The sequence below is a fragment of the Thalassophryne amazonica genome, chromosome 10, assembly GCF_902500255.1.
Source record: "Thalassophryne amazonica chromosome 10, fThaAma1.1, whole genome shotgun sequence".
In the NCBI taxonomy this organism is placed as follows: Eukaryota; Metazoa; Chordata; class Actinopteri; order Batrachoidiformes; family Batrachoididae; genus Thalassophryne; species Thalassophryne amazonica.
In genome coordinates this window covers 100,033,131-100,058,857 of record NC_047112.1, presented here as the reverse complement: position 1 = coordinate 100,058,857, position 25,727 = coordinate 100,033,131, and the positions used below count along the sequence as shown (strand labels likewise).

At 40.6% G+C, this 25,727-nt stretch overlaps 2 protein-coding genes across 2 annotated transcripts in view; one reads left to right on the top strand and one right to left on the bottom strand.

Moving 5' to 3' along the window:
* LOC117519288 (cytoplasmic FMR1-interacting protein 1 homolog) overlaps positions 1–25,727 on the bottom strand; it is a 62,959-nt gene that overhangs the window by 11,496 nt on the left and 25,736 nt on the right. The window contains exons 18-24 of the mRNA XM_034180619.1: positions 24,202–24,278; positions 20,202–20,310; positions 19,998–20,117; positions 17,042–17,241; positions 16,294–16,381; positions 1,639–1,782; positions 1,381–1,471 (exon numbers count right to left, since the gene is read on the bottom strand). Of these exons, the coding sequence (XP_034036510.1) occupies positions 1,381–1,471; positions 1,639–1,782; positions 16,294–16,381; positions 17,042–17,241; positions 19,998–20,117; positions 20,202–20,310; positions 24,202–24,278 (829 nt within the window). The remainder of the gene's footprint in view (positions 1–1,380; positions 1,472–1,638; positions 1,783–16,293; positions 16,382–17,041; positions 17,242–19,997; positions 20,118–20,201; positions 20,311–24,201; positions 24,279–25,727) is intronic.
* On the top strand, positions 12,180–16,277 carry LOC117519289 (fibronectin type III domain-containing protein 9). Its single transcript, XM_034180620.1, is given in 3 exon segments — positions 12,180–12,194; positions 15,183–15,545; positions 15,547–16,277. Coding segments are annotated over 2 exon segments (630 nt in total). The 5' UTR covers positions 12,180–12,194; positions 15,183–15,267; the 3' UTR covers positions 15,899–16,277.

Below are 25,727 nucleotides of genomic sequence, written 5' to 3'. Positions count from 1 at the left end.
GAAGCCAACCGTTCTTCCAGAGTTGTGTAATTATACTACAATAGTAGAATATAAAGAAGGGAAAAAAAATAGACAATATATTCGTCAATCGCAATTATTTGTCTGACAATTAATCGTCTCCAGAATTCCTAATCGTGACAGCCCTACTTGAGATCAGAGCGCAAAATGCTTGAGGATTTTCGAAATGCGGTGTTTTCTGTATCGATTTTCTATTGCGATAATTGGGTTTTGCGCAAAACCAGAGGTAATAAAATTATAATATTATTTTGGTTGGTGGTGTGCCGCAGGATTTTGTAAATATAAAAAGGGTGCCGCGGCTCAAAAAAGGTTGAAAATCACTGCATTATGGAGATGCGTTAGGAAGAGCCTCTGGTGTAAAACGTGTGCCAAAATTAACATGCAGATCCAAATCAGATCTGCTGTGGGAACCCTGTGTGAAACAAAACTAGAGCACCGTGCTCATAGAGCGCAAACCTCCAACACTAGTTTCCAATTCCACAAATTTTTACCTTGGAAAAATTTTCAAGGTCAAAGTCCTGATAGAAGTGACTTTTCATAAGCTAAAATATAATACAAAATATAGATCAAAAGGGCTTTTCAACATTAAAATCAAATTTCTGCTAAATCCGCAATACGGATCAGATGCGGATCACTTAGTCTGTTCACTGAGAGTGCCAGTTTGCACCTCATTCTCACAAATGAGAGCGATTGAGGCACTTTTGATTGAGATATAATTCAAAATGTACACCAGATGGGCTTTTCAATATTAAATTCACATGTCCACAAAATCCACAATCCGGATCAGATATGGATCAAACTTTGTCAGGCAACTGTGAGTGTCAGTCTGCACCTCACTTTCAAATATGAGAGAGCTCGGAGCATGTCTGATTAAGATATAATGTAAAATATACACTAAATGGGGTTTTCAATGTTTTAATTTAAATGGCCACAAAATCAGAAAACTGGATCAGACTTTGTCACTCGATAAAAGATACTATCGTACATAACGCTCTCAAATATGAAAACGTTTATCTTTTTTGACAGTTTGAATTTTTGAAAATTCATTCAATGTTAAAGATATGGATATTTTCAATTTTCCAATATTTTTCCTGACTTTGCCCTTTGACCATGAACATTGAATCAGTTCTTGCCTATCAGGATATGAATCTTCAGTAAAAATTTCATAACGATATATGGCAAATTGTGGGTTCCAGGCTGTTCACAAACAGACAGACAAACAAATGGGCGAAAACAAAACTTTTTACTTAAAAAAAATGTTCCTGTTTCTGTTTGAAATTAATGAAAATATTTAGTTAATTCACAAAGCCAATAAGGTGTTATAATAATTTCAGAAGATATAGAGGTCACATGTTCACCTACCTGGTGACCCATATTCATGGCGGGGAAGTCGGCAGATCTTGGGCATCACCTCCATCAGTGTCTTTACATACTGCATGATAGTGCCCTGCAGCTGCAAAAACAACAGAGCGTTAAAAAGCACAAAATGGGCAAATCACGCAACAAGAAAAGATGATGAGCCCCTCCAATATGTCATCTTCCCTTTTACCTTTCATGCATTGTAGTATGTGGTGAGTCTCACTCAAAGCTGTTCTTAAAATTAAGTTTGTTCTTACTCACCAAGCTTTTGACGACTTTTAGTAGCTCCTCCATCACCACAGCGATGCCCTGATAGCCCAGTAGTCTGCACATTACCATAATATGCGGCGGTCCCACAAAGTTTCTGTAGGAACCAAATATGCTGCTGTATGCCAGATTCAAGGTCTGCAACAGAAACAAGAATCATCAGGAGATGACATGCCCCCCCCCCAGTCCGCACAAATCAGTAATCGCCCAAGTACACCCTTATGCTAAATATGAATGAAATTGATCAATTGGCTCTTGTGATAAGTGAAAGCAGACAGACGGACGGACAGATTGACAGACGGGCATATTGATTGCTATATGATGATAAAAAGGTACAAAACATAAATTCAACAACTCATCCCCCTGGAATTTACCATGCAACTTCAAACACACCAGCTCCTAACTTTCATTGGAATGTGGTGATAAAATTATTTCCTGCAGCAGGTCCAGACATGTCCAGCAGGTCAGTGTCCAGCCATCAGACTCACATCAACAATCGATTTGTAATGACCTAGTACGGTATCCGGTGGTTTAGCCATAATGCTTCATGTAAAAGGCAGAGCTCGACCTTACAGTTTTAACCCCCACTGCACTCAGCCACATTTACACAATTTCTGCAAAAAACTCACAGGATGCAGTAAACACCTGTACAGCATATTAGAAACACACTAGAAACGGTTAAGGGTGTGATGTGTTATCATGCACGTGGAGGGTGTGGTTGAACTTTGACCATGATCAAAAAATTCATAGCAACTATGTGGTCAAAACATGGTGCAGTAAAACCTAAAGCTGGCGTGCCCAACCGATCGATTGATCGCAGGCTGAGTTCCAGTCGATCACATGAACAAAAACAAAATCTGGACTCAAGAGGATTTAGTACTGATATAACAGATGGATACAGAAGGTGGCACTAATGCACCAATAAGGATGTTGGCTGCTGTTAAAGGTGGAGGATGAAAAAAATGAAAAATTATTTTTATTCTGAGTGGGAGGAGGATTATTTTTTTCCATTTATTCGAATGGCAAATCCATCTGTCTTTTCTGCAATGTAAAAGTGGAGCGGCATTTCAAAACTATTCACAAGAACTACGATGCCAACGTTCCAGCTAAATCACTGCTGTGTGTCCGAAAAGTCCAGGAACTGAAGTCGGCTAGCAGCACAACGGTCCATAAATATGGAAGACATGATGAATGTGGCGAACAAGACTGCTTATTCTGTTTGGGCCAGGAGTCTGAGGATGCATTTATTCTCTGCGCAGCTGGAGACAGGTGCAGAACACACACATATGCTGCACACAGACGTTAGGTGACTCAGCAGAGGTAAATTTCTTAAAAGGTTTTCTGGATTGTTGCCCGAAACTAAAGAATTTCTGAAACGTTTAAACCATGCTGAATATGCTGACACATAACTTAAGCATCAGGACAAAGACTGGGCGGTGCCTAAGAGTGCACATTATGATGATCACGTGCAGTCAGAATTTGACAGGTGCTTTACTGACTTTCCATCCATTGAACCTGTTTTCTCTGTTTTCCATTTGGGGACACTATAGTTGTGGACTGTATGATGTTCATAGTGGCATCACTCTTCAACCTGGATAGCTGTGCTATTGAGAATGAGATCCTCACACTGAAAAATGACACTGAGCTCAAACCAAGAACAACACCTGGCATAAATGTCCAATTCTGGAATCTAATGCAGAAAGAGTACCTGAGTCCTTCCTACTGGGAGGCAGAGTCTTCAGCTTTCAGGCTCCTCTCCTGTGGAACCAGCTCCCAATTCAGATCAGGGAGACAGACACCCTCTCTACTTTTAAGATTAGGCTTAAAACTTTCATTTTTGCTAAAGCTTGTAGTTAGGGCTGGATCAGGTGACCCTGAACCATCCCTTAGTTATGCTGCTATAGACAGACTGCTGGGGGGTTCCCATGATGCACTGAGTGTTTCTTTCTCTTTTTGCTCTGTATGCACCACTCTGCATTTAATCATTAGTGATTGATCTCTGCTCCCTTCCACAGCATGTCTTTTTCCTGATTCTCTCCCTCAGCCCCAACCAGTCCCAGCAGAAGACTGCCCCTCCCTGAGCCTGGTTCTGCTGGAGGTTTCTTCCTGTTAAAAGGGAGTTTTTCCTTCCCCACTGTCACCAAGTGCTTGCTCACAGGGGGTCATTTTGACCGTTGGGGTTTTTCCGTAATTATTGTATGGCTTTGCCTTACAATATAAAACGCCTTGGGGCAACTGTTTGTTGTGATTTGGCGCTATATAAATGTGTGGAGAAAAGATTATGTTGTTTTGCCCCTGTCTTAAAGTAACCCTAATGATGTACTTGTTATTATTACACTGATTGCACAACTTTGTTTTTGTAGCCACTAACGACTGGGAGTGAAGCATGCTGGGGTCATTCTGAACTGGGAGTGAAGAGCTGGGGTTATTATGTTTTTGCAAGAGGAAATACCTTTTTGATGCCTGTAGATTAAAGGAATTATGTGCGCCAGGGAGTTTGAGATGGCCACTCACCCTCCCTTCGCGCACACACTAGAAAAGAGGGGGCAGAGCCATGCTCCGATAGAGTCTGCTGCGGGTTTCGTACGAACGCCCAGCCGGTTGACAAGCGCACTCTACCGAAAGGTGTTGGCTCTCCACCTTAAAGGCGTCACGGTAAGAGAGAAAGAGATATTTTATGCGCTGCAACCACTTGTGTTTGATGTAACTGCTTTTGTGGGAATAAATATACGCCTGTTTGTTCTAGCAAAATGCAGTCTGTGTGATCATTTCTGTGTGCCGATCTGACCGAACCTTGTTTCAAAACATTTTTTGGCGTTGTCGGCAGGATACGGTTGCGCTCAGACTACACACAGAAATGTCTTGTTTTAGTAGAAAGGGAAAGAAGGATGCCGAGGAGGCATCTCAACAGGAAGAAGTGGTCCCGGGGTGGGATGGGATCACTTTTAAGGAAATAGGCCAGCTTCTACGGCGACGCGGGGGACGCCCTGGGCCGTGGACTGGAGCGATTCCCACCGCAACGCCACCGGTTTTATGTGAGATGTTAAAACGGGTGGAGGTTAAAGAGAAAGCTCCGTTGGGAGGTATTCATGAAATGATGTGGATTTGTGCGGAAGCTTGGAAAGAGCGAGTTTTAATGTTAGATACGGTTCGCTCATCAGAATGCGCTAAGTCACAAAAAGTGACAAAGTTAGAACAACAGGTAAAACAGTTGGAGGGACAGTTAAAGGAGTTTGTATGGGGGGAGGAACAACAATGCTCATTTGACATGGCAAAAGAAGCCATACAGCAGGCTGTGTCCTTAGGAAAAATGCAATCAGGACCAGTAGAACTTCAAGTGTCTGCTCTAAATGATTATGCTAATTGGAGCTTATGGCAAAAACAAAACAGGATACGAAAACCTTTAGGGTTCTGGTCGAGGAAACTCCCAGTCGCGAGAATGCGTTATACGCCCTTTGAAAAGCAGCTTTTAGCATGTTATTGGGCGTTAATTGAAACTGAATCACAAACAGTAGGACATGAGGTAATGATGAGAACTCAGATACCTATTCTCTCATGGGTAATGAGTAATCCTACCACACACCGAATAGGAACAGCTCAGGAAGCTAGTGTAATAAAATGGAAATGGTATGTGTCAGAACGAGTGAAACCAGGTGAGAAGGGGGTTTCGTTGCTACATGAACAAGTAGCTGATGCTCCTGAGAAAGATGAGGTGCCTTTTGAAGTTCAACCATTAGAGGAATCTCCTGTGAAAGCGGGAAAAAGATGGGATGATTTGTCAGATGATGAGAGAAGTCGAGCATGGTTTACGGATGGTTCTTGTCAATATCAAGCAGGAAAAAGGCGATGGAAAGCAGGAGCTTTCAACCCACAATTAGGTCAATCTTTAGAAGAATTAGGAGAAGGAAAAAGAAGTCAGTGGGCGGAGTTGAAGGCTGTGCATATGGTGATCATGCAGGTAGGAGAAAAAGGAGTTAAGCCGAGTGCCCCTCCCGTTGAGGAGGAAGAGGAGGAGGATTCCGATGACGACATGGTGCACATAGCTGCTACGCGTAAGGTCAAGAAAGATAGAAAGAAAGGAAAGAATAAGGGAAGGCGTTCCCGGAGTCTTGATTGTTATGATGAGTATTAGGAAAATGGTCAAGCTCTTGTGGCCCGCCGAGATTTAACACAATGGTCCACAAGTGATATTAGGCCCTATGTTCGATTGGAAATTTATTGGATTAAATCAGTTCAAGTTACTTCGGCTTTAGTGGACACAGGAGCGGAGGCCTCATTAATTCATGGCAATCCAGAAAAAATTCAGGGACCAGCTCAGACCAGTACAGGTTCAAACTGATAATGGTACTCATTTTACGGGGAATAAAGTAAAAGAGTGGGCCAAAGAACATCATGTTGAATGGATTTATCATATTCCCTATTACCCGCAAGCGGCGGGACTAGTAGAACGAATGAATGGGCTCCTTAAAGAGACCCTATTGAAGCTGTCAAAAGATCGCACTATGCGACAATGGAGACAGGATTTGACTACTGCCGTGGACCAGTTGAACAATCGGCCAATAGGGTTGGGATCCACACCCTTGATAAGAATGATTTCAGGGGAAGAGATAGAGCATACTACAGAAAGCATCAAAATGTGGAAAATTGATCCACAAGCGGAACTACCTGTCAGAGCAACTCCAGGCTCAGCAGGATTAGATTTAAGGACATTGACAACCGTAGTGGTAAAAACAGGGCTAGGCCTACAGTGTCCGAAGGGCACATATGGGCACGTCCTGCCACGCAGTGGTCTATCACTCAAAGGGCTGACTATTCAAGCCGGGGTGATAGATGCAGATTACCAAGGCGAGATTGGAGTGGTTTGTAGATTGTTTGGAGAACAACCTTTGATATTGAACAAAGGGGACAAAATTGCTCAATTAATAATTAAACCTTGTGAAATGGGGTTGGTACAGGAAATTCCAAAACCGGTAGTCATAACTACACGCGGAACACAAGGTTTTGGTTCCTCAGATCAAGCAGGTGCCAAAGTTTGGGTTAAACAACCTAATGGGCCGCCTAAAGCGGCAGAAATTATAGCTCAAGGAAATGATGCAACTGTTAGTATACTCTATCAGGGTGAAGAAAAATGGGTGAATGTGCCCATATCAAAGTGCTATGTAAGGGAAGACTAATCATTGTCATTCTACGAATAGTATTCCTTGTCTATTTAGGTTTGATGTCCTGGTGGGAGTTGCTGATTGGGAAGCCAAGGACCACAGGAAGTGAACGTCGCCATGGCAACCGGTGGAAGCCCCGGGATTGGAGGTGTCGGCTGCTGGGTCATACTCCTCCTTGTAGGTGGTGCCATGGTCTCCAGCTGCTGGGGAATGACTGAAGGACATCAATTGAACGCTGTAGGATCAATAGCGACAATGTCATGGTGGAAAAGTACTCAAAACAGGACTCAGGATAACTTCACTTGTGTGAATAACCAAAGATGTACATTTGGAAATGTGACTAGTGACTGTACTATTTATAAATGTACACAATGTGGAAAGAATCACAATCTACCTGTGATAGAAGCAGGATGTCAACTGATTATATCTTCCTTAGTACAAGTATGTATATTAAATGAGACAACTGCTACTTGTAGGGATTCACCAAACGGTAAGCATTGGAATGTAACATTGGAATCAGCCATATGGATAGCTAATGAAACTTATGATGCATTTAAAAATATTTCGCATATGGGAAATTGGACAGCATGTACATTACAAACCATTCATGCAGAGGCTCAAAGGGAAAGATTTCAGCGAATAGTTACTACAGGGAACTATCATGATTGGAGAAGGATTTGGAACATTAGCAACACCTTATGGTTAAAGCTACATCCAGAATATACACAATGTAATGAAACAGTATGTACTGGGTATTGGACCCAGTACAATGCGACACAACCAAAGGTTGTTTGTAAATATCAAGTGTTACCTGTGATAACGGCTAATGGTTATTGGTTCTTGCATATGGATGGAGAGTGGTTAGAACCAAAAACTAATACGACTTTTGATACCAAAATGTGTGACAAAACAGATAAAGGTATGGCCTGTGTGCTGCAAACGGGATATGCCAATCCATGTCTAACCGACTCAGAGGTTGTACTTTGTGACTGGACTAGGGAAACACCAAGAGAAATGTTGTGGCAGATCGGCCCACATGCTCTGTGTGTTGCAACAATGAAAAATAATTCACAAGTACCTTCGGTTCCGTATACTGGCTGCCTGAACAATGTGCACTTATGGCACTGGGGAAACCGGACATATCGTTTGACTAATTATTCTGTATCGAGTCGGCTGACTTCGGTACAATGGGCTGTATTGCATTCCCCATGGAGTCTTTCCCTGGAGCGTTTCAAATGCGCATTGGAACAATCTACGGAAATTCAGCAATTAATAGAGTCACATACGTCCAACATCTCCAGTCTCATGGTGTCTACATTGATAGCTAGTGACCGGGTAAAACGTGGCAAAATTAGTACAGCAAGCATCAGCACATCATTGGTGGGATATCTTTTCAGGGATGTCTGTCACTGCCAGGAGTACCTTAGTGCCACCTTTGACAATATTAATTATAGCAATATGTGTGATGACTTTTTGTAACATTTTTACATGTATCTATGTTATACGTTTAAGGCGAGAGGTGGAATGGGTAATATTTCAACGAATGAGATGAAATTAACTTTGTTAATTCATGATCCTTTTGGAGTGAACGAATACAATGTCACATTAGACCCCACAACATCGGGTTTTGTATATGAGTATATTGTTTGGAACAGGTATAATCAAGACTATATTACTCAAAATTTTGTTTGTGAATCACTAGAAGAAATGTGGGAAATGCTATGGCAGGTCCAGCATTACCTGAATCTGCTAGTGGTTACATAAATTGACTGGTGCAAAACACCAAGAGTGGAATGTGTGGAGAAAAGATTATGTTGTTTTGCCCCTGTCTTAAAGTAACCCTAATGATGTACTTGTTATTATTACACTGATTGCACAACTTTGTTTTTGTAGCCACTAACGACTGGGAGTGAAGCATGCTGGGGTCATTCTGAACTGGGAGTGAAGAGCTGGGGTTATTATGTTTTTGCAAGAGGAAATACCTTTTTGATGCCTGTTGATTAAAGGAATTATGTGCGCCAGGAAGTTTGAGATGGCCACTCACCCTCCCTTCGTGCACACACTAGAAAAGAGGGGGCAGAGCCATGCTCCGATAGAGTCTGCTGCGGGTTTCGTACGAACGCCCAGCCGGTTGACAAGCGCACTCTACCGAAAGGTGTTGGCTCTCCACCTTAAAGGCGTCACGGTAAGAGAGAAAGAGATATTTTATGCGCTGCAACCACTTGTGTTTGATGTAACTGCTTTTGTGGGGAATAAATATACGCCTGTTTGTTCTAGCAAAATGCAGTCTGTGTGATCATTTCTGTGTGCCGATCTGACCGAACCTTGTTTCAAAACAATAAATAAAATTGATTTGATTTGATTTACTGTCCTGGCTATAAGAGATTAGCTTCCTCCTCTCAGTGCCAGAAGTCCCAGTAAGGTAGGGAACAACTTTTTCAACTTAAGGCCAGTCCTAGGCCTACTTGTGAATATTCTTTGCACCATGTACATTTACTTCAATAATGCATTATTATTGTTAAAACTTTATCTTTGTGCCAGAAAAGTGTGTTATATTGGTGCACAATAAATTGTGGCTACACTATGAAGTTCGATATGGCCTTGTAGATCTCGATACACTGTCAACTTTAAAAGTAGATCTTGGTTCATAAAAGGTTGTGCACCCCTGACCTACAGGATATAGGAATGCTTGCACTGACATATTAAAAACTTAGCTAAACATAGCAGGGACTTCTTTGACATTGTACAAGTGTGGCATGGACAGACAGCAGTCACAAAGCACTCTGTGGACTGCTTTGTGAATGAAACGTACTGTCTATGGTGCTGAAATGCAACAAAGGGGTGGGGGGAGTGCTCCCTGCTTCCTTGTATAAATTGAGGTTCACTTCAAAGCATGCACCCACATGCACGAAGCATAGAGTGTGTAGCATAGAGATGATTGGCAGGAGAGCGATTTTTCTGACTACAGCTTATTGTTGAACCCAAAAGCAGACACACGCAAACTTGCAGAAATAATTAAAAAGTGCAGCACGTGGTGTAGTATTGATAAATACAGGACAGACAGTGAAAATATGTTACCCGTGTGCACAATGTAATTGTTCATATTAAGAATGTTGTAAAAATTAGTTTTCCGTGATCATGTGCGTGGTAAGATATTAGTTTGACCATTCTGAAGCTGTGAGAACATGGGAAGGAGGTAATCAGGATGAAATACGGTTTTAAATGGCACATTTTTCCCATTCCATTACCCCAATAACTTATCCCACTGAGCTGCACATCCCCAGTGTGTTCAACAAAAAATTTTGGGACCCCTTCTTCACTTGATGGAGGAATGCATTAGTAAAGCCATGAACTGAGCGGAATATATAACTGGATCTGGTGAAAAGCTTTGAATTGCTAGATATAGCAATAAAGATGGTGTGTCTAGGTATGAATTTCAAAAGGACAGTCTTATAAGCACAATTAAATCGAAGACTGCAGACAACTGCGGCAGATTTAAGAACAGTGCTGTGTGTGGAGCTACCACTTTGAGGGTCAGTTTTGTTTGTTTGTTTGTTTTTTTAGGTCAGGTGGCAGAGTTTGGAATTGTGGTAAAAAGAAAGTTATTGTTGAAGCCATGCTCTGTTCCAGGTGTCTGTGATCTGCTTCAAATTCTGCAGACAGCTAACAGCAGCCAGGCCACAGATCGTTTTCAAAGAAGGAGAAAGAAAAAGAGCGAGTACTGAATCCTTACTGAATAGTAAACATTTCTGCTGGCTCATTTCCCCTTTTTACCGCACATAATATGATCAATTTCATTCATATTTAACATAAGGATGTACTTGGGCAATTGATCCACACAGTTTGAGAACTGGGACTAAGTAGAGACTTATTTATTTATTTTTAACTCCTGAATCTGACTGTTATGTTATAACCCCTGGATTGCGTGCACTCTGAATCAGTCCTGTCTCCGTGTCAATTGCCTGTAAACAAATATATTGATATTTATATTTCTTTTTGCATTATATCCTTATCTGATCAATGGAACAATCAAGAAAAAAAAAGGGGAAAATAAAGCTTTGAATGGCCTGATTCAGATTGCTTCGATTAGCTTGAGACATCCTTATTATCATTATTTTTTTTATAAATCATCACTTTTACAGAAAGTTTTCAATGAATATGCTTCGGACTTCATTCATATCAATCATTAAGAAACAATCAGAAATACAAACAGGAAAATACTGTGTGGTAAATTTGTCCGGAGTAGGTCGCTCTCAAAAACTGACCATACAATGAAAGAAGCTAAGAAGACATCCAGTTCAATTAATTTGCACAGCACCAAATCATAACATAGGTGCTCTATCTTTACCCACCCCATGAGTAAGCACACTGGCAACATGAGGACAAACTCCCTCAAGATTTTTTTGATTACAGGAAGAAACTTGAAGCAGACCAGACTCATTGGGGTGGACAATCTGCTTTGATCATACTAACAAAAACAAAACAAGCCATAATATGGAAAAGTCAAACATGCAGAGACAGAATTGCTGCCACTAAGTAGGCATAGAGTTGCTGCAGCGTCCTTATGGCTCAAAAAGCATCCAAATAGCAAAGACCATAGTCCTAGCCAATAGAATGGCAAGTAAACAACTGAAGGAGTTATAGGCTTCTGTTGCTGTGATTGGAGAAACTGTGCAGAGTGCAACTTTTGTCCGCTGCATCACCAGAACAAAGGATTGAAAAGAAAATGTGAAATTTCAGCTACAGTTTTCCAGAAGGCATACGGGAGACTTGAGCGTAGATGTGACTGGTTTTCTTGTATGTCTGCATGTAAATGTTCAGGTAACCATCCCCTGACTAAAGAAAAAAGTCACAGTAAAAATGGTGATTTGTATGGAGAATAATACTTATGTTTAGTATGTCCAGTATGACTGATTTGTTCTAACTCCATTCTGGTGGTGGAGAGAGGCAAAATTGCAAAAAAAAAAAAAAGTGGCACTGTTCCAATACTTATGGACTTGACTGGAGCTATAACTGATAACATAATCAACCTGGCAGAGTCTAGGTAAAGAAAAAAAATGTATTTGGCTTAAGTAACTAGAATAGTTTAATTTTGTTATGGAAAAATGAATTAAATATGAAGAGACAGCGTGGATGTGAAACAGCTCTGACACTTCAGTGTGAAACATTTGAGCTCCCTCTCTCCCCCGTCGGCAGAGTTAATGCTGCTACAATCCACTAGTGGCAGAAACAAAGACAGACCAGTCTGTGGTCCTCTGCAGATGCTGAAAATCTACACAGCAGCAGCAGCACACTTGGTACCACAACAGTGGAACAAGTGCAGGTATCACAAGATCATTTGAAGCAGCAGCTCCAGCGCTGATGGTTGGTTGTGCCGTCTGAGTTATCCTGGTAAGTCATGACTCATATTTTTGATGACCAACAACAGTCTTACCACAGCTCATTACCACACAGACAATTATATTTTGTTGCTATGGGTGGCCACTGATGTGACAGAAAAATGTAAAAGGATGCACTTACTGGTTTTTCTGCACATAATTAAGTCTGGTGGTTTGAAAAGGCTTTTGATCGAAATGATGAAAACAGACTTAAAACCTCTCATTTTCAAGGGCAAAGTTATAAACAAGGCTTCTGAGTAAAGTGAAGATTTGTGGGAAAAATATTTTTAAAAAGTGGATTTTGATTATGCCTCATTCTTGAGCATGCCTTTCTTTTTATCCCATTAGTCTGCCTTTTATTTGGGCCACTTTCAAACATTTCACTTGTTGCTGCTGCCAGTTTTGCTCAGTGAGCACAGCTGTGACTCTTAAATACAGAAAGTCTGTGATGATAGTCAAAGCTGAGACAGAGGTTTCATGAACTGCTGTGCATGGTAAAACCTTGTTAGCCAGACTGTAACAGGCGCTCTAATAGCATAGATCATCTGCTTCGCAGGTCGCTCTACATTATGCAGCAAGCTGAACATCTGCAAATACTGTATTTTGTTCCTGATAATCCTTTACACAATTCATATTATTCAGATTTTTAGTTTATGCACTTGGTTTGATGCTGGGGTGGTGTGATATTATTTTACATACAGACATACATCTTCACCTGCTTATCTGGGATCGGGTTGCGGGGTGATATTATTTTGAATTGAACCAAGAGTTCAATCTTTGTCTCATCAGACCAGAGAATTTTGTTTCTCATGGTCTGAGTCCTTCAGGTGCCTATTGGCAAACTCCAGGCGGGCTGCCATGTGCCTTCTACTAAGGGGTGGCTTCCGTCTGGCCATCATCAAGATCATAAGTGGAATGATTAGATTGTCCCATTTTAAAGGCTGCTTGGAAAGTGGTTGATGTGGGCAGTCTTCCTTCCCCTGGAAAAAAAGGGGATACAACAGGTGTATCCTTCATGGCCCAAACAATCTCTTGAGTCACTGCGCAATTCCACCCCCACCCCCCCAGACAAAAGAGTTGGTAAGAAGAAAAAAAGGACAACAGGACACATAAAGGCTCCATATGTACAACTGTAAATAGGTCAAATAAGCACAAATAAATACCGAAAAATTATTACTAAACTATGGGTTACACCCATTACACTAGCTTGTCAAGGATGCTAGGTGACGCCAGGGAGGTGTGGGGAAATGTAATGATGGGAAAACACTGTGTGGGCAAGACAGTCTCATTTCAGAGTCTGTTCCGGCCTTCGGCATCTCTGACGGCCTGAAGAGTTTCACTGGACACAGACCTAAAGCCACCTTGACACTTGAACAAATTTGATCCCCACACTGCCATGCAATTCATCGTGCCAATACATCCCACTTTGTCCCGCTTGATGCCATGCTATACAAAATAAAGCCTGTGCCATATCATTTCCTTGCCGATAACGCATTTGCTCTCAGAACTTGGCTGATGAAATCATTCTCTCATCGCTCACAGAATCACAGAGAAATTATCTACAGCTGCAGGTTGTCTTGTGCTCATCGTGCGGTGGAGAACACATCTGGAATCTTGTGTCAAAGGTAATTATTTATAATATATATGTTGTAATGGATTGATAAAACAGTTGCATTTTCATTCCTTCTTATGAGTTAGATAATGTATCTGTATAGTTATGTTTATTACAGATGTAACATCTCTTCATAATCTAATTCCAGGTACAGATGCCCTGTCTGAGACACACTGACACACAATGTATTTGAATAGGTTGTGTAATGTTGATGACTAGTTCACGGAAGTGGCATGAAATTTATGCGTGCCAGTAATTCTAAACATTCTGAACATTGCACAGTTTACAACGAGTTCACTCACTGGCACGCCAGATAGCGTGCCAATGCTCGTAGTAAATTCATGCAAGTGTCAAGGTGCCTTTAAAAGGCTGCAGACCCTGAATTGGACGCAGCCCATATTTTCATCTCACAGCTGCTCACCTGATATTTGGGTGGAGTGCATCACAATTCTCCCCACATTTGCTAGCTGGTTAGCTGAGTGGAATACAGCGACGAGTATACGTGTTCAGGAGTCAGACAAATGCCACGCGAGTCTAACCACAGCTGTTCAGAATTTTTAGTAATATAGCCAGTATCCACAAACCATCCAGCAGGTGGAATCTTACAAAGGTAAAACAACGTTGTTCTTTTGATCGATGTGATGCGTCAAAGTTCACCAGATGTGGCAAGTTTGCAAGACGATAGCATTTGTTATTTTTGAATAACTGTCTACATAATCTAGCTTGGATGGAATGACTAACTCACTCACCTACATTTTTGATGTCCAGGCCACACTGTGTAGGGGATTATACTGGGTCATAGTACCGGTATAAGATAAGGTGGATTGGAAACTTTAAGTTGTCCGCAGATGTGCGTGCGGGTGTGTTTGTCTGTCTATATGTGGCCCTGCGACAGACTGGCATCCTGTCCAGGTGTACCCCGCCTCACGTCCTATGACTGCTGGGATAGGCTCCAGCTCTAATTAGAGTAAGAGGTTGAAGATGACCATGTGAGTGTGGGGAGGGGGGTGCATAGGACAAGACGTTTGGTATATGTATCGGTAATCCCATCTGCATATTTTTGATACATCAACGCTGGATGTGGTGACCAGTTAGTCTACTGCTTCTACACCAGCTCTGGGTTAAAAACCAGTTTGTGTCATCTCGCTGTGTCTCACAGTGCGGTGGTGATGCAACAAACAAGAGCAGCACATCCACCATGGGTTTTACATGCATTTTTATGCAGTGCACAGGACAGAACCCCCCGCCCACAATTTATGATACTACACATAGCTGCAACAAGCACAACATCACCAATCATGCCACTTTACGCTGCTTTGATAACCATTTGGAACCAATAAAAGCTTTTCCGTCAAAACAAAAACATTTTTTTGTATTTTCTCTTTCTAGCTCAGGTTTACCTCCTGAGCGCACGCAGACTGGCATAACTGAGGAAGTCTGTTCACTCACACTAGCCCCACAACCACCTTGCATTATGGGAATTGTCATCTACAACATCACTGCCACGTCAGCCAGAGTGAACTGGTCATCATCACCAAACTGCCTGGACACTTTCTACAGTGTCATGTACGATCCCAACTGGAACAGTCTGCTGGTGGGCTACAAACGCTAGAGCTTCATGCACGAGGAACGAATCCCAGTCAGTCAGACCAGCATGCACCTGGCCAGCCTGATCCCCCAGACAGCCTACTTCCTGTGTGTGACTTGTCAGGCTGCCAACCCAGTTCGGGACCAGTGTCAAGCGTTCAGCACTGAGTGAGAGTTGTGAAGGTCCTGACAGGGCTGGGTGGGAGCTGGCCACGGGCGTGTGGTTAACATGCTGCATCCTGCTCCTGGTCATCGCTGGGATCCTGCTATGGGGATGTCTCCACACCATCTGCTCCATCCCCAATCAAGCAGAATGCTGCCCTGTGATGACCGACCTAGCCCGCAGAGACATCACTGCACCTGGACGCCTCTTCGCTCCGAACAGCAGCGACGACAGCGCCAAGCTCGCCCCCGTCACACCGGCTCCCCTCCTCCCAAACCAAACCAGCAGCCACATAATTACCCAGAAGCATGAGATGAGCACAATCACTAAGCTGTCTGGCAGTGAGCCACTGTGAATTGATTGGATTGAGGTCATCGCAGCATTGTTCTGCCTGAACACAATTGCACAGTGTTTTCATCCACGGCTCAAATCCTATTTGTGTTTGGGGGAAATAAAATCTTTGCTTCATAAAACGCACCACCTTATAATAACATAATGTTCCAGCAAATTTCCCTTTTGAAAAGGAGCAACTGATGGACTTTTTGATGTAGTGCAATTTTGCACAGCACATGATTAAACATCATTTCCAGGAACAACGTACCATTTCCACTCAATCTAGATGCAGATGTCACAAATGAGAACTGAATGTGAAACACAGTCATAAGGTGTCAAATGCAAAAATCTGAACAGTATGGAGCAGGAAAACAAAGCTCAAGAACCAGTTTAGTCAATGTTTTTGTAAGTGCTGACCTTTGATCCGTACAAGTACTGGGGCTGAGCGTTGGGTGGTTTGTCCCTTTGGAACTCCTGAGAGAATGGCAAGATGGTGCGCACAAATCTGACGGTGCAGAAAAAAAAAAAAAAATTCATCAAACATGTTGCATGCAGGTTTCATCATCATCATCACCACTGATGTTTGTCATGAGTTGTGATGCAATGTAAGAATGTAATTTACATACAAATGGATTAAACCCCCCCTCCCCCATCACACACATAAAATATGACTCGTGTTGAAATATCAGCATTCATCTTAGCCGCAATCTTTCCTAACAAATGACCCATCAAATGCAATTTTTATTAAGCTGCTCTTCAAATGGTAGTTAATCCTATTTGAAATTCACTGTAGACATTTTTTAACATTAAGTTAGCGCAAGACACTAGGCAAAGGTATTTATGAGTACGCAAATAATATTTACAGCCAGGTGCAAAAGTATTTGGGCAGTGATCATTTTGTAAGTGGCTCTGCATTCCGTGTTTAACCAAAGATGTCACATTGACCAGATAGTTTGAGTAGATAGTTTATTATCATTATTGACATTTCTATGTTCACATAAAAATTTAAATTATGCTTCACAAATGCACATAAAATGATTTAGATGCATTTTATACACTGTTCTTTCACTTTCAAAGGCCATGTTTTTGGAAAAGCAAATGTGCTACAGTGAGAAATGTGGCACCACAGCAAGCATTAGTAATGACTGTGTGAGCTGTTACACACCTGTTGGTGGAGCCATTGTAACAATAGTTGGGCAGAAAGTCATAGTTGAGCTCCCAGAAGACGTGCAGTGTTATCCGGCCGTAGGGCGCCGACACATTGTGGTTGGCCTCGCGGAACATGGCATCCAAGCTGTCCAGAGTCAGAAACCTGCTGAGAAGCTTGTGGGTCATGCGATTGATTTCCAGAAGCCCTTCCAGTTCCTTTAGAAAAAGGAAGGACAGAAAAAATAACAGACAATAGTACATCAACCATTTAAACCACATTTTTCTGAGATGGCAAAAGCAAACAAACACTGCAGACCTGCAATAAAAGGATTTCCACAATGGACATACACACATATATATACATATATACATATATATACATATACATACATATATATATATATATATATATACACACACACACACACACACACACATACATATACACATATACATACATATATATATATATACACACACACACACATACATATACACATATACATACATATATACATACACATATATACATATATATATAGCAGGGGTGGTGGCCAAGTGGTTAATGCGCTTGGTTTCAGTTCGGAAGGTTCTGGGTTCAAATCCCACCCCTGCCACATTTCTCCATGTAATGTGGAGTTGCGTCAGGAAGGGCATCCGGTGTAAAACCTGTGCCAAATCAACATGCAGATCCACCTTGGATTTGCTGTGGCGACCCCGAGTGCAAACAAGGGAGCAGCCGAAGGGACTTACTATATATACACATACACATATACACACATATATATATATATATATATATATATATATATAAATAAATAAAAGGGTGTCCCAAAAAATGGTAACTTTAAAAAATCTCGAGTCTCACCCACCAAAAAGTTTCCTTTTGGCGAGTCATTCTCACATGTAAAATTATTTGCCAATCAGAAATGATTTAGAGGTGGCTCAAGGTCACCAAACATTGAAAATCTAACCACGACAATCAACATCAGTGCAACTGCAATGTCATACCTTTGCCACTTTTAGAACTATATTATTTTGGTAATTTAGAAATTATAGCAGCAGACTGGGTGCTAGATGTCTACTGCAGTGACTATACAGGTCCAAACGTGGCTTCAAACCCAATTTGTGCAGAAGCTGGGCTTCATTAGTCAGCCTATGATATTGGTCAGTTAGACAATTTATTTACATGTTATATTTACAATACTGTGTTTACTTACATTTTATTTAGCCTTTATGGCTTTGTTTAATATTTTTTGGTACTTTGCTGATAACTGTCTGCATTCTGCACGTGCTTACAGATTAATCATAAATGTTGAAAAAAAAACACTCTGTTAGGGCCGTTTTTAATCATTTCTGTATAATTAGTGCAATGAAAATACTTATATGAATACTGAAAATCAGCTGCTGGTTAAAGGTATGTAATATGTTACTGTGATGCTTTCATATGGAATATATCAATGTTTCTAGTGTTTAGAGAGACCAAAACTGCTGAGTGTCCATCACTTCCCAGTCTTCCAGGTTTCAGATCTGCAAAAAACTGGCAAACCAGGTTTTACCATTTCTTTGCTATTTTTGGAGGAGAATGGCACGACCCATCAATTTCTAAATTACCAAAGGAAATTGTACACAAATGAAAAGTAGTGATCTAATAGTTCTAACAGTGGCAGAGATATGACATTTCAAATATTGCACCAATGCCGATTGTCGCAGGTAGATTTTCAATGTTTGGTGACCTTGAGCCACCTCTAAATAATTTCTGATTGGCAAACAATTTTACATGTGAGAATGACTCACCAAAAGGAAACTTTTTGGTGGGTGAGACTCAAAATTTTTTAAAGTTGGCATTTTTTGGAACACCCTAATATTTTATATATATATATATATATATATATATATATATATATATATATATATACTTTAAAAGAAAAAGAAGAAAAACAGCCCTTTTACTTCACTCACACACACACACCTGCTGTAAAAACCACTAAAATTAAGTTGTCAAATAGCACAGTAGGATTATGTTTTAAAATAAATGACAGGATAAAGCTCAGTGGAATTTTTATTCAACACATTTTTGTATCAGTGTCGAAATGCTATTTGTTGTGCATACAGAGCATGACTAAAAATTAATCTTCATATTTACTGAAAGTCTGCGTTTAGACACTGTAGAAGATTTCTGTGTGTTCATCTGAGCACTTCACTCACATACATCTCATTTTCTTTTTTAAACTCAACAGACTGCCAACAAGAAAAGCCTCTCTACATGTGATATAATTATTTTGGACATGCAATGATTCTAAAGTGCGTGCAGATAAAAGACTGATAATGTATGAGTGTTAGTTGGAAAAATTTTAAGTAAAGTCAGCTTTGTCCTATTAGCCTGCTAAAGCTCGGTAGAACACTGCAGCGGTGTTACAGTAAAGATCTTTACGGTGTTCCCATAGCAGGAGCTTCCGCTGTAATGACGCTGAAAAGACTGTCAAACAGATTCAGAAAAGTGTTGTCGATATCAGTGTTATACATTCTGAAACCAAAAGCAGAACTGTCCACAGCAAATCAGTTTAACATAGTTATTTTTCCATCGTGAAATACTTCTGTAGCTGTTTTTCAGGTCTGAGGGTGTCAATAGTGAGTAGGTCAGCAAAATTTCTGTCAGTAACTCAAAAAAAAAAAATCTACAGCTTTGGAGTCTTGGGTTATGACAGATACAGATGAGGACCAGTGAACCTTCCATTTTAAACCATGCAGTCATCTTTTAGCATAGTTTGCAGTTATTCTTCAACATATATTTGTGTAATTAGGAATGTTGAGACACTGGTTTATGTCTGGGCTTCTTCAAGCAGGCTCACGTAAAGGAGACCATGTGTTTGTATGTGATTTATGAAGCTTTGTTGCTTATCGTGATGTCCAGTAAGGTTGCTTGTACACATAATACACTGAAAAAACTGCTGTACAATAAACAAACATACCATGATTGAAGTGAGGTCCTCACTCTCAAAGCGATTGATGGCCAGTTCCAGAGACTTGTACAGGGCAGCTGAAATCCTCTGAGTGATCAGCCTGTTGAGGTCGATGGAGCGACCTAGCAGCTGTGGATCACAGACAAACAGCACATGGTACCAAAGTATAGAAGGAGTCAGTACAGAGCAGTAGAACACACAGCCTGCGAATACCTGCACATGGCGTTGCTTCAGCAGAGTCTCATAGCGATTGGAGGCAGGCCAGGGAATGTTGGCACCCTGGTTTTTGCAGTCAGCTCTCAAACGTTTGTCAAGTAGCAGGCTGAAGGATTGGGGGAAATAAAAATCATGGTATTTGTCTATGTTTTTTCTACAATAAATCAAATAAATGTTTCTTCTTCCAGTTTATTCAACAAAAACAATTACATGTTTATGGCACATATACATACAAAGTTTTACAGATTAATTAAAGAAGAAGAAAACAATTGAGAAATTAGCAAATGATAAACAAACACAAAGCATTTTAATTCAAAATTTAAAGTGTCCTGTTCAACAGATCAAGGAAAAGCCTACAGCGGTTAAACTAAGTGCTAGTTGTCTTAATTGCACTTTTATTTTTTTAATATCTTCAACCCAAACTGCTTCTTAATGTTTGTGTGGTATCCACATTTTTGTTATTCAGCCAGTGTTTGTGTGTCTGGTGGACCTGTTGCATTTTTGGGTTTTAAATTGAGCACAATCAAACAATATTATGTTAAAATACGCAACCCCAATTAAATAATTAGTTGTATCACTTTTCTTTTGATAAAAAAATGGAAATGGAATATATCTCTCCAATAATGACTAAATACTACTTGCTGGAGAGCCAAATAAATTACTTTTATTCATAATTATATAGTCTTGTGCTACAAGATACACTCAACAAAAATATAAACACAACACTTTTGGTTTTGCTCCCATTTTGTATGAGATGAACTCAAAGATCTAAAACTTTTTCCACATACACAATATCACCATTTTCCTCAAATATTGTTCACAAACCAGTCTAAATCTGTGATAGTGAGCACTTCTCCTTTGCTGAGATAATCCATCCCACCTCACAGGTGTGCCATATCAAGATGCTGATTAGACACCATGATTAGTGCACAGGTGTGCCTTAGACTGTCCACAATAAAAGACCACTCTGAAAGGTGCAGTTTTATCACACAGAACAATGCCACAGATGTGGCAAGATTTGAGGGAGCATGCAATTGGCATGCTGACAGCAGGAATGTCAACCAGAGCTGTTGCTCGTGAATTGAATGTTCATTTCTCTACCATAAGCCGTCTCCAAAGGCGTTTCAGAGAATTTGGCAGTACATCCAACCAGCCTCACAACCACAGACCACGTGTAACCACACCAGCCCAGGACCTCCACATCCAGCATGTTTACCTCCAAGATCGTCTTAGACCAGCCACTCGGACAGCTGCTGAAACAATCGGTTTGCATAACCAAAGAATTTCTGCACAAACTGTCAGAAACTGTCTCAGTGAAGCTCATCTGCATGCTCGTCGTCCTCATCGGGGTCTCGACCTGACTCCAGTTCGTCGTCGTAACCGACTTGAGTGGGCAAATGCTCACATTCCCTGGATTTTGGCACGTTGGAGAGGTGTTCTCTTCACGGATGAATCCCGGTTCACACTGTCCAGGGCAGATGGCAGACAGCGTGTGTGGCGTCGTGTGGGTGAGCGGTTTTCTGATGTCAATGTTGTGGATCGAGTGGCCCATGGTGGCGGTGGGGTTATGGTATGGGCAGGCGTCTGTTATGGACGAAGAACACAGGTGCATTTTATTGATGGCATTTTGAATGCACAGAGATACCGTGACGAGATCCTGAGGCCCAATGTTGTGCCATACATCCAAGAACATCACCTCATGTTGCAGCAGGATAATGCACGGCCCCATGTTGCAAGGATCTGTACACAATTCTTGGAAACTGAAACTGTCCCAGTTCTTGCATGGACGGCATACTCACCAGACATGTCACCCACTGAGCATGTTTGGGATGCTCTGGACCGGTGTATACAACAGCATGTACCAGTTCCTGCCAATATCCAGCAACTTCGCACAGCCATTGAAGAGGAGTGGACCAACATTCCACAGGCCACAATTGACAACCTGATCAACTCTATGCGAAGGAGATGTGTTGCACTGCATGAGGCAAATGGTGGTCACACCAGATACTGACTGGTATCCCGCCCCCAATAAAACAAAACTGCACCTTTCAGAGTGGCCTTTTATTGTGGACAGTCTAAGGCACACCTGTGCACTAATCATGGTGTCTAATCAGCATCTTGATATGGCACACCTGTGAGGTGGGATGGATTATCTCAGCAAAGGAGAAGTGCTCACTATCACAGATTTAGACTGGTTTGTGAACAACATTTGAGGGAAATTGTGATATTGTGTATGTGGAAAAAGTTTTAGATCTTTGAGTTCATCTCATACAAAATGGGAGCAAAACCAAAAGTGTTGCGTTTATATTTTTGTTTAGTGTATTTTACAAGTAGATATTAGTAAGACAATGAATTGCTTGGACAAAAACACAATTAGAATTTGGCCTGGGCCCGAGTATTGAAGCTGTCACCGAACGACTTCGCTTCAACACTCAAAGAGGGACTTGCTGAAAATTAATTCTTATTTTATCTGGGAAAAAAAAAAGATACTAAAAACATGCATTTCCCACCCTTCTTATAAGTTTTTTTTGTTTGTTTTTGATAATTAATAAATCGATAAAATAAAAAATGAAAAAGTGCACATCTGACTGGTCAGATAGTTTAGGATGTATGTGTGTGGGGACCAAGCCTTACCTGCCTTAATGTATCCCTACTGAATTCTATGTGCAACAAAGGAAGAATGTAGAAAAGACTGACTGACAAAAGTTTCACCAAATTCAGGTGCGATGAGCAGGATTGTCACAAACGGCCTCTGTGTGTGGGTACATTTGGCCGGCTGTTTATTCGCTTGTCTAAAAATAGTCTGATTCACTCACTTATAGACACAGCCACTAACGTGATGGCGACTCACGATCCCTCACTTGTCCTGCTAAGAATGAGTTCAAAACCAAAGAAAGTTCCTGAAAGACACTGCAATCCGAACATTATTCGACTTTAGTAAGTGTGTAAACGCCGGGCGAGCCACATCCAAAGTCTTAATCTTACCTGTTACACCATTTCAGTCGGATTTGTCATTGCAACCTGATGAAAACTTATCCACATAACGCGTCCTGACTGTGGACAACGTCTGAAAATAGTTCCTTCTTTAAAAATGTTGTGTTTTAAAAGAAGTCTGCCTGTGTGTAAATTCAGCCTTCACCAGAGAATGCCAGCGTTTTGCTCTACAACAAGAAAATGTAATTATTTTAAAGGTTGAAGAGTCACAGCTGCACCTCAATCATTCAAGTGATGTCAGCATTTATCACAGCCATCAGTCAACTCTTCTTGTGATGAAAATACATCCCATGATCCACCAGCACAAAAATAAAATAAAATAAAATCTAAAAAAATGTTACATTACTAGGTTTGGTATCTGTGTAACAAGTGAAAGCGCTCCAGAGCATTTGGCTTCCCCGCATGCTTTCATCACACTACCAGTTTGAATGCAGCGCCTCTAGTGGCGATTTATTTTTACCAAATATGTTTAGCGCGATAATTATTAACAGAAAATGCTAATTTTGAAAATAACTGTAAATATTAGTTTTATTTACCACTTAGAATGATAATATTATACCAAAAAATTTACAAGAAGTCCTTTTTAAAGGAAACAATTTAATCGCGTAATATTCAACACCACTCTGAATTTTTGCTTTGAACAACTTTGGTTTTTATTTGTCCCTTTAAATCGACTATGTGTGTTGCGCTGTGCTGATAAATTCTGCTCCCTAAATCAGAATCTGATACAAATGTTCTGCCAACATGTATGCTGATCAAATAAATGTGCTTGAGCCTGAGATCATGTAAAAGCCACAAAACAACAAAAATGCCACTGAACAATGGGGAAGGCCATGCTTTATTTCTGCCTAACCGGGCAAACATCATTAAAAAAAAAATTTTTTCCCCCAAACCTGACACCAGCCGAGACACGGCACAAAATTTGGAATTAATCTATGCAGGGAAAACCCTGGTTGCTGAACAGTCAGAAACAGGAGAAAGAACTATATTATGTTTAACATACCTTCCTGCAAGAATCTTGTAGTAGGCAAATATCTGATCAGCCAGCTTGTAGACAAACTGATCAAAGCACAGGTTCACCTGAAACAGCAACAGAGCATCAAATAAGACTTGGTGTTGAGTCACTGCAGCATATCAAATTCACTCTTTACCTTAATTCTTTCTTCTGCTCAATCAGGAAAACAATATGCCATTAATTATAAAAATACATGTAATGTGTTTATAATAAATGCATTTATAAAGCACTTTCAAGCAAAACATTCAAAGTGCTCCACATAACAAAACATCAAGGCAATTTAACATCAACAAGAACAACATTAAAACTCCAAATAGATACATGATTAAAACTAAATAAATAAGATATACTACAAAAGTAAAACTAAATGAGAAAACATAAAAGCACAGTAGCAGAAAATAACATTTAGAAGTGGCTTTTTTGATACAGACAGTAACTGTTCCACAGAAAACGTGCTCGGTATGCAAATGCTCCTCATGAGTCTTTCATAGACCCCGTTCACAATGGGGTTTGCAAACCAGTTTAAGACAAATTCAATCCGGATTGCTTTCTCGACAGATAACATTCAGACTTGTTTTTCAAATCTGGCTCATCCTACTCGGTCACGTGCAGACTGGGGTTTGCAATCCAACTCGAGTCACATCCCTACATCAGACTGGACCGTTTGGGTTCCTTGCCATTTTTTTTAAAACAGAAAAAAAAAAAAAAAAAACCCTGGAAATGAATACCTAACAAAAAACTGATAAATTTTATCCCAGACTTCTCTGATTCAAATTCCTTGGTTTTTCACAGCTTGTCATTAGAGGCCATTTTGAGTAATACTCGTAAATACATAGAGAAACATCTATCTATCCAGAAACATCTATCACAAGATTGTTTAAGGTCAACACACTGAGCCTACTACCTGTAATTCAGGCAGAATCCATCAATTGCAAGAAAAACAAAAATGGATGTGTATTTCAGGTGTAGATCCAGAGGGTGCACACTTCCCCCCTTTTCATCACATTCAACATTGTACAATACAAGTTCAAAGGAATAAAAAACAGGTTAGAAAGTGTCTTTTCTCCGTGGTTGTATTTATGGTAAAATATGCACCAAAATGCAGGAAATGGTATCTAAATATTCATTCACAAATGCATCTCACCCCCGTTCCCCCTTTACAAAATCCTGAATATGCTCCTGGATTTTCAAAGTGACTTTCAATGGACAGGTTCAGACTGCAGATTTTTGAGGTCATGTCAAATCCTGTGGGTGCAGATTTTTTATTTTATCTAGCTCTCATTTTGTGCAAATGCGGATACTGTGAGGAAAACTACATGAGGAAGAACTTCTAAGCACAACAAACTTTCCAGTCTGGATCCTGTGACTGTTTTCTGACATCTGAACGAGCACAGGTGTGTGTGTGTTTCTATGTGGTGATAAAACGACACAGAGAAATTGCTTTACTGAAGAAGACACAGGGTGCACGGATGTAGTCTGATATCCCGAGCTCATCCTACACGCACGTGTAAATT